The sequence below is a fragment of the Castor canadensis genome, chromosome 8 (genome assembly GCF_047511655.1).
Source record: "Castor canadensis chromosome 8, mCasCan1.hap1v2, whole genome shotgun sequence".
NCBI lineage: Eukaryota > Metazoa > Chordata > Mammalia > Rodentia > Castoridae > Castor > Castor canadensis.
Window position 1 is genome coordinate 5,050,439 of NC_133393.1, and position 10,275 is coordinate 5,060,713.

The window sequence follows — 10,275 nt, forward strand, 5'->3', positions numbered from 1 at the left end:
AATACAACCAACCTCCTCAAGGGCCCACAGCAACTCTTGGTCTGCACACCCACATGGTCCTTGGTTACATTAGGAATCCCAAAATGCTGAACGGTCTCTTCCTGACTCAGGACTGCAGGCTTTAGTATGCAAGAATTAAAGGCATTAGCCTCTCCAAGACCCAGCACAGATATCTGACCAACTGATTGAAGTCTACTGAGCTTTTCCAGGCCTATGGAAAAGAACTGCACTCAAGGATGAAGGGAGCAGAGATGACCTGTAGGCCTAGGTTTCTAACCTCCACACGGATCACAGGACTCAGAGTCAGGAGTCAGTGATGCGCAACCCCCATTTTTGTTTTGGTTTTGTTTGCTTTTGAATGTGCTGGGGATCAAATCCAGTGCCTTGTGCATACCAAGCAAGAATTCTACCACTAAGCTACATCCCCAGCACAATCCATATCTTCATTCTCCTTTGACATATCACTTTACCTCTTTAGTCATTGTAGCTGTAAAGTAGCTAGATTATTACATACTCTAGGCTTCCATCTCACTCTGCTCCCTTGTTCATGTTCGTATTCTCTGTCTCTCTCCTCTCTCCTCTCTCTCTCTCTCTCTCTCTCTCTCCCCCTCCCCCCTCTCTCCTTTTCTCCATACACATACACACACAACAGTAGACCCTTGACCCTTGGTATCCATGGGGCTATGGTTCCAAGGAAACCTCTGTTTTAGGAAAATCTACACCTGCTCAGAACGCACGGTGTTCAGTGCAGTACTGCAGATGCTTGATTCATTTTTTCCACACTGCCACCAATTCCTGCTAAGACATTCTGTCTTTCAACAGACCTAAAAATTTTACTTTATCACTTGAATTAAGCACATTACCTTTTGGCTTTCTTTTGGAGAGGCAGATTTTCACAAAAACAAGAGGAAGGAAACATTACACAGATCACACAACAATTTAAACATAACTGATCACAGTGCAGTACTGGAAGCTTCCCATGTCAACTGAGCTGCATAAAACTTTTCAAAGTTCTGCTTTTAAAATGTCCTTGGATATTTTAGCTAGCTAGCTATTTATTTATTTATTTATTTTACCACCCTTAGTCAAAACCACATGTAATAAATTCAATGAATAAGGTGGGCTTGCTGTATACATATATTCATATACACGTATATACACATACATATATAGTATGTGCATATACGTGTATATATAGTATGTGTACATATACACGATGTATACACAGACCTATTTACCCATATAACACAATTTAGCCACATATATTAAAATCTGTAAATTGAATAGTGTTTCATCCAGAAATTATGCTTCTTGAACTTTATCTTAAAGAACCATTTGCACAGGGTGCGCAAAGTGATATATACCTACACATTTAATACAGCAAGCTTCATCACTGCGAAGAGTTACAAACAATTTAAATATCTAGCAATAGGAGAACAGTCAAAGAAACGATGATGCAGACAACACAACAGGCTACTAGCATCAATGCTAATGCCATGACACATCTATGCAGGCTGACGTGGGATATGTCCCAGATACAGTGTTCAGGTAAAAAGAACAAGAAGCAAAGCAATTTATGTAGTGGGAGTCCTCAATTTTTTTAATGATAAACATACAGCAATAAAGAGAAATACTTCCCTCAGATTTCCTTGGAGGGAGAGTTGAGATAGGGTCTTGCTCAGAAGCCCAGACTGACCAAGAACCCAATCCTCCTGCCTCTGCCTTCCAAACGTAAGGATTACAGACATGACCACCATGTCCAGCTAAGAATGTAGTCTTTAAAGAATGGGTTTTGAATGATCTCACCACAGGAAAGGATAAATATGTGAGGTAACAATATGCTAATTAGTCTGATTTCATCATTCCACATATTTATCAATTAAAATAATTTCTGAAGTAAAATAAAATTGTTAATAGCTGGTATTCTCTTGATTCAAGAGAATCAAGGGAAATTATTTTCTTTTTCTTGTTTAATTCTTTCAGGAATCCAACACATATTAATCCTTACACAGATGGAAAAAAAAAAAAAACCCAACAATAACAACAGAAAAAAAACAAGGCAGCAGCACAGCCCAGGGTCAGACCAGTTGCAGGAACAGCGTAAGTCTCAGAGATGTTGATTCAGTGTCTTCCAAATAATGTCATTCGTAGTCCACGTCTTGTCCTAGGAGGTTTGGAAGGCAAACCTAAGTGGAGCTCTGAACCTCCACAGCCAGCTGCCAGCCCCCGGATCATCTTCCCCAAGAAGTGGGTGAGGACCATAGAAAGAACGGTAACCATAGTCCTCAGGTAGACAGTCTTCTCCGTCCAGCTACACCACTAAGAAATCAGTCAAGAACACTCTACGACAAGGTGTGACACCTCCTTCCACCCATATAAGACAAATCCATCCTTGAGGTTCCTGGAAACAAAAATGGCAAATTTCTTCCATCTGCATCAAATTCACTGGAATCTAGAAGCTATAGTCTAGACAAGTAAACTCTTCAAAAACAGTAAAGGAAAGAAGTTAAAATATTGTACCTTACTTCCAGGAGTTCAGGGTATTTTACACTACACACACACACACACACACACACACACACACACACCATTAGAACTTCTAAAATACCACATGCAATAGTAAATTACCATCCTGGCCACTAAATAACACCTAGGGCAAAGTTAATGGACATCCAGAAGCTTCCTCTATGCATTTACCAAAGCCTGGCCCATGATCTCATCAGCCTTCATAACTATCTTATGAAGCAGAGGACAGACATTGCTAGCCCTGCATTCTAAGCAGAATCCTACAACAGGCAAACTTTCCCTGGGCCTGTGAGCTCAGTAAGGAAGAAGCCCCTGCCTTCACTAGCTCCTCCTTCAAAGGAGTGCTTGAGATTTCTCATCACTGCCGGGAAATGTTTAAACTGCTGTTTCTGATACTCTTGCATAAACATCAGCAATCTTATCCCTAAGATTTCAAGTCTGTGGTAAACGATCTGTTTTAAGAAACTTTTAAGTATCTACTTGTCACAGAACAGAGGTTGCAAATCCTGGCAGAGAGGACAAAGCACTGGAAGGCTGTGGTGGGGGTTGAAGGGTCACCTTCCCAAAGGAAGCCCTTGGGCAGAGGGGAGTTGGGACAGTGGACCAGATTCACTTTCCTCTTTCATCACACAGAAAGCATGATTCAATCTTTATCAGTTCCAGAAAATTTTTATTAGGTGAATCGTCTTACTTTTTCCCAAAGAGCTGAGGTACTTTAAAAATTTTTTAAAAGACTGAGTTTACTTCCAAGGTACTCTGGAATAATAAACATTCTTCGAGTGTCAGTCGTTGAAAGCATCACCAGATGATGACGCCCTGGAGTTCACAGCACTGTGCACACATAAGAATGGATTCCTATTACTCAGAAAAACAGAACCCACAGGGCGATCAGTGTCACTGCGGGAACACTTTTATAAACTCGATGACCACATTTATCTGAACAAAACCAAAAATAAACAAGCTCTTCCCACCCATAACACATCTGGCTGTCTTTTTTTTCTCCTGAGCCAAAGCTTATATGCAAAGCTTGCCATGTTTTAGTTGAATGCGGAGACCCCACAATCAAGGAAAATACTCCACAAAAAAAAAGGAAGGAAAGAAAGAAAAATGCTTTGGAGCTGATACCCCACAAGTATTTTTGAAACACCTCGGTGAGTGGGTCAGCATGACACAGAGGTGGTACAGCAGAAAGAACTGGACAGGAGCAGGAGAGGACCCCAGTAGTGAGACCTCTGATAAGCCATGTCATGTCCCCCCCCAGGTACGCCCTCATAATTTCCTCTGGCCTAGACCACTGCAAGGGCTCAGGACACAATCCTCTCCTTTACCCCAGATTTATCTCCCTAAGACAAAACACAGAGCTGTGCCCTCCTCTGCTCACATGCCTCCAATGAGCTGCCCCTGCCTACACAACAGAGTTCATCTCCTTAGAGAAATCAATGAGGCCCCTTTCTGGTCTGGGTCCTGGCCCCTCTCCAGATGCTCTCTACCACTCAGGTACCCCTCAATCTCCCTTTATTCTGGACAACAATATGCTTGTCCCCTCTTTTCAGTCTATTCTGAGCCTCACCACATCTACACTGGAGGATCCCCAGTGTGAAACTATTCAAAACTCTCACAGCCTTCTGCAGAGGTTCTCCCCAAAAGGTCCTCACACTGCCAGGCCTTCCCACCCCAGGTAGGACCCCAAGAGGGCAGCGGAGCAGAAAGGTAAAAGCATGCAGTTTGAAAGGGAGCCAAGTGCTCCCTCCAGAACTAACTGTGGCCAAGTTTCTTAAATAAGTTTCTTGAGTAAGTCTCATTTCTGCATTTGAAAAGCTGAAGTCATAATGGCTAAAATGTGCTGCTATTTAGTTTAAGAGAAATGATGATTTAGGTAAAATACTCAATTCAATGTTTGAACCTCAGTAAAATCCAGTAAATGGTGGCCGTTATAATTATGTCACAGATACTCACTAAATACGTCCTGACCTACAGACGCTAATCTCCAAAAATGAGGAAAATTACAACTTCTCGAGCTCTGTTTTCTCATCTCCAAGTGTAGGGAGTAGGGGAAATGAATTTGGAGGTGGGGGACCAATGCAGAAAACAACAAAGTGCTAAACTGTTCAGTAGTAACAGAATAGTTGAGAAATGAAAACTGTTTCCCTGACTTGAGAAATGTGTGGATCAGTAAGTATACAGGGAAAATACTCCTCAAGAACCCTTTTCCCTAAGCCTGACTCATTATTTTCATTATTAATTAACTTTTTATTAAATAATTCACTTTTTTTATTATACTGCCATTTAAGTATGTCCAAACATAAACTAGGTATGTCTTCCTTATGCCTTAGCTCTTATAAAAGTATAATGTAAAACAATTTTTAGAATCTGATAAAAACTGAGAGAAGAGAACTCAACAGTAATTCAACATGACAGAACAATGTAATCTTTCTGGTACTACATGCCTGCTTACCATGTATTAAATACAGCACTGCGAGGTGCAGGTCCCTAACACTGACATTCTGAATGCATACACTACCATGGCCCTGTGACCTCTTCAGCTCCCCGTCACTTTTCTCTAGCAAGTGCCAAGAAATCTTTGCTCACTTGACTTCCAGCTACCAGCCGGCCTTAACACATCATTTCTGTAATACGTCCGTTTTCTGTGGAAGCACGTTAGCTAGAGACAGTTAAAGGAGTGCTCAAAGAAACACGGGCAATAAGGCCATTTAAATGTTATGGTGTGACTTTTAAGGTTATTACTGAAAAGAACATAAAAAACTTAATCCTGATTTTAAAATAAAACACCTTAAACATCCAGAAAAATGTCTTTAAACGTCAGTTATAATAAAGGGTTCTTCCCACAGTATCCAGAAAGATCTTAGATTTAGATATCTCAGATCTAATGCTGTGTTGACACCTGAAGTGCTTTATACACATGATTTTTTTAATCCCTAGAATAATACTGAAAGTTAAGTACTTCTCCAATGCCTGTGGAAATCAGGGCTGGAAGAGAGAATTCAAGAGCTGGATAATGCCTTCAACCAACATGTGGACTCCCTGCCCCTTCAAGAAAAGTCCTGAAGAGCCTTGGCAAAAGCAATGGACAGGATAAATCCACGGGAATCCACCAGCTGGATACAAGAGACTAAAAGGAAGAGGGCATTCTGAAGGAAGAAATGCCAGGTCTTAGTGACAAGATTGATGAAGAGGAGAAAGATCAAAGTATCCATTGATATTTGGAGACAGAAGAATGGTTATCCCCTCCCTCAAAAAAGGAACTGCTGGGAAGAGGTGCCAGTTCCAAAGACAAGACCTAAACTGGAACATGGTTGTGATAAGGCAAAAGAGACATATCCCAAATGGGAATGGATATCCCCTTCCTAGTTCACAGATGTTGAACTTGATAGAAAATATGTTTATAGTGCACAAGAGTTATTTCAAAGGTGCTCAAAGATGTCCAGCCAAGAAGAGATGGAGAACAAAGGTTCCCAAGACAAAACCCCTGGATTTCAAAGAAGACTTTTGTCATCATTATGCTCAACAGACCAGTAAGACAGACCACAAGAAGGGCATGAAAAGGACTAAGGAACTGGAACATCCTACTTATGACAACACTTGACTCATTCAGAAAACAGGCACTGGAGGGCCCACCATTTTCCAAACAGTGACCCAGATTCAGCCAGGAACTCCCTACCCTCATGGAGCTTATGTTTTGGTTGGGCAGACATACAAGGAAGAAGCACGCAAACAGAGGGCCTGAACTGAAGTCACTGTAAGTGCTCTAGCACTGAGGGAGAAAAAATAAAGCCAGATATGAGAAGGAATGAAGGGAGGGGCGGGTATTTGAATACTGTCACCTGGCAATCAAGGAAAGATCAGCTGAACTCTAAGAGGAGGTGACAAGATTAAATTCCATCTTGTAAGCAAAACAAAGACTTGAGCACATGCACTCAAAATATTTGCTGCCTACTATACGAAGCACCATATTTGTAGGTATTTGAAATTTAGTGCATATTGAGGAAAAACCAATGGCATCTGAAACCTGGAGGATGTACAGAGGGGAAGCCAAGGGTCCTGTAGCCACAAGCACGATATGATCAGGAGAAATACCTGACACTTCTAAACCCCACAATTTCCTATGCCAAGCTGAATTCTCCAACATTACGGGAAAACCCACACTGCAGAAGGGATGAAAAACCAACCCAGTCAAAGGAAATCTTCCAGTTCTACAACAGAAAACAAACACACACCACAAAGGTATCTTCACTTCTGAAGTCACTTCCAGAAACTTGAAAATTCTGACTATATTATCAGACAAAGGTAGATGCCAAAGCACTGAAATGCTTAAGGGAAGATAAAGAAGCAAAGGAAGATGTTTGTAAGACTCAGCAGATAAGTCACTGTGCATTGATCAATACCTACTGAATGCCACAAGAGTGAGCAAAAACATGTGGGCACTTCATCAGTTAGTACAGATACCAAAAGGATCTAGTCACAGGCAGGAGCCAGGAGAGAATCATAAGATGAATGAAAAAGGATGGTATGACTGTCACCCACTGGGGCCGAGCTAAAGATGAGGGTTCAGAGACTCCTTTTCTGAAAAACAGAAGAGTTAAGAGGCTGTCACAAAGCTGAACCTCTGCTGCAGATAGTGGTGCAGGTTTGTTGAGAAAAAGGTTGGATGATTAGGTAAGTAACCATCATGTCTGTGGCTGATGAGTAGTTTGATGAACTGAGTTGCCCTCTTCAGCCCCACACTTACCACATCTGCACTAAAGTCATTGGCCTCCCCACAAAGCTGTAAACAGCCCATAAGAATCACAGCTCATTTAATCTCTATACTACTCACAACAAGCAAGTAAGGGTGGCTCCAGCAATGCCTGACAAGGCCAAGTTTTAATGATACAAGTAAAAAGGAGAGACTAAATAGCTGAAGGTTTGAAGGGTGCAAGAAACAGAAGTGGCCAGATTCCTGCTAACTGGTTGTAACTGGCTGCTTTTACCTCAATGAACAGGGCAGCCAGGGACTTCCATCTCTCCTGCTGGATAGCCCTGAGAAAGTGGCTTCTATTCCAAGTCTCAATTTGTAAAATAAAGAGGTCAGAGCAAATGTGAGGTTGCACACTTTCAATGAGTAGAAGGTGTCTATCGTTATCCTGAAGCCTGCGGTGGGAGTAGGGGACACAGGCCTCCCCCTGGAAGTAGGGAAGAGGAAACACAGAGTTGGCATGACCACCACACTAAGGACCTTTGAGGCTGGTCAGCAAGAGTGGCGACAGGGGTTTGGGAAAGGGGCAGAGGCATCCGTGAGCAGTAGTAATACGTTATACAGAGCCCAGAGATTAACGATGCACAGCCTGGGGAAAGAGTGTGAGTGTCCAGGATTTGCTCCTGTCTGATAGGTACATACACACCCATGTAGCCAGGCAAAAGAAAGTCGGGAGAAACCCATTTTGCACAACCTCAATACTTACAATTTAAGATATGTTAGAGCAATATAGCAATAAGCAAGTCCACTCCTTGGCTTTGCAATGTTTATTTACTGTACTTACAGTGCCATCAGACTGTATTTTGAGCTTCTGGGGAGTTTCCATTTACGATCAGTAGAAATACCTGACACTTCCAAAACCCACAATTTCCTATGCCAAGCTAAATTCTCCAACATTACAGGAAAACCCACACTGCAGAAGGGATGAAAAACCAACCCAGTCAAAGGAAATCTTCCAGTTCTACAACAGAAAACAAACACACACCACAAAGAGCACTGCTGAAATATTCCTACTTAAATAACTTTTCACTCAATCTTAATCGCTTCATTCTGAAGCCCTTGAAATGTATTAAGTTACATAGTCTGTATTTCAATGCCTAAAATTATACAATTTAAAACAGTGAGTGAGCTTATGACTTAAGTCAGATTTGAAGAAGCTAAAGATCGGGGGAGGGGGGGGGGGAAACATGTATTTGAAAATGCCTGCCAGAACTGGCTTTTCTGCCTCTGAGCTACATAAAGCCTTGGGGTGGGGTGGGGGAGTGCTTTGCAAGTATCCTAGTGAGGATAATCTCTGTGATCACATAGAGAAAAACCATCCAATCAATTCCACAAGAACCAAGGAAAGTTAATCCAAGAAAAATAACACACTTGAAATGTTGAAAAAAACACAGTCTGCTTTTTCAAAACATTCTTTCAGCACTGGAGAATATACCAGGTCGTTCTAACAAGCTAGAACATTTGAGCAGTGTTTCTGTGACAATGACAGGGCACTGATGTTAACTAAAGGACAAACAAGATATTTGAGTTCCAAGGCTCAGGCCTTCGGGCTCTCTCCAGGCCTCCCAGCAGTCTCCCTACTTCCTGCACACACCTGGGATTGGGATGCCTTCCTCCTAAGGTTACTCATGCCAAATTCGGAAGGCAAGCTCAAGGGTTAGAAGTAAGTGTGTGTGTGTGTGTGTGTGTGTGTGTGTGAGAGAGAGAGAGAGAGAGAGAGAGAGAGAGAGAGAGTGTGTGTGTGTGTGTGTGTGTGTCACTCCCTCCCCCCTTCACTCCAATAAAGCACACCCAGCATGTGTCTCTAAACAAGTTGGGCACTGCAGAGCGATTAATTTACGTAAACAGCTCTGGAAAGGTAAAGCATCACTGCAAGCACGCAAGTCAGCAGGCTCAGAGTGGCCGGCCACTCCTGAGAGACAGCTGCAAGCAAGGCTGACCCGTGGGCACAGCCTCTGCTGACGTTCCCAGCAGCTCCTAGCACGCAACAGGTCCACGCAGGCAGGGCCCGAGCGGCGGGCGTCTGGGCACCTGCGCCCAGCTCCCCAGGCCCAGCTCTCCTCCTCCCGCCCCACCTCGCGGCCCCCGATGGAGAGCACAGCCCAGGGCGGTGAGGCCAGGGGCGCATTCCTCCCAGATGCCGCGAGAGCGCCGCTCACTCGCGCGCCGCCCGGGTCCCAAGGTCCTCCAGGACCTGCCTTAGCCAAAGCGGGGACATGCCCTGGCCAGGGGTCGGGGAAACCGGAGGCTCTCGGAACAAGCCAGGGGCGGGATGTGCGGTGCTCGGTCGCCTCCAGCTGGGAACAGTCCGCGCCACCTGGCTCCACACCTGCCCGGGCACAGGTGCCAGGTGTTAGTTCTTGGACACAGGTCCTGGCTACTTAAAGAGCCCAGGACGTTTCTCCAATGGCATAGCTCTGGTGACCACTTGGAAACATCAGATAAGAGGAAGAAGAACTTTTACAAGGGGAAGGATGGGGTTAGTGACCTAAGGGGAGAAAGAAGCAGGTGAGGGCAGGAAGAGGTGCTTCTGCCGGACCCGCGGGCCGGCCGGGGCGCCGAGGTGGACGGGAGGAGTGGGCACCACGCTAGGGGCGCAGGTAAGGCCGGCCACTCACCTCGGGCAGCTCGCGGAGCTGGTTAGCGTCCAGCAGCAGCTCCTCCAGGCTGCGGGCATAGCGGTAGATGTCCTCGGGGACGTAGACCAGCGAGCAGTGGCGCTTGTCGATGGTCTCCACATGACGGTTGCACCGCCAAAGGGGGATGCAGTGGAACATCGCCGCCTCCCCCGCCGCCGGAGCCGGGTCCCGAGCCGCGCAGACCCGAGCTCCGAGCGCGCTCTGCCGGGCGGCTGCGCTGCGCTGCGCTCCGCTCCGCCCGGCGCCGGCTCCCCAGGCTCACTCGCTCTTCGTGCCGGACTCCGCGGTGCTAAACGCTCGGAGGAAGCTCAGGCGGGAGCCCCCGCCGCGTCCCAGCGCCCCCGCCCGCCAGCCGGA

General features: G+C 45.0%; 1 protein-coding gene across 1 annotated transcript in view; it reads right to left on the reverse strand.

Moving 5' to 3' along the window:
- The window catches only part of Lrrc1 (leucine rich repeat containing 1), a 129,680-nt gene extending 119,613 nt beyond the window's left edge, over window positions 1-10,067 (reverse strand). Inside the window, exon 1 of the mRNA XM_020155398.2 lies at window positions 9,898-10,067. Coding sequence (XP_020010987.1) covers window positions 9,898-10,056 — 159 coding nt within the window. The 5' untranslated portion in view covers window positions 10,057-10,067. The remainder of the gene's footprint in view (window positions 1-9,897) is intronic.
- Window positions 10,068-10,275: the final 208 nt, after the last annotated feature.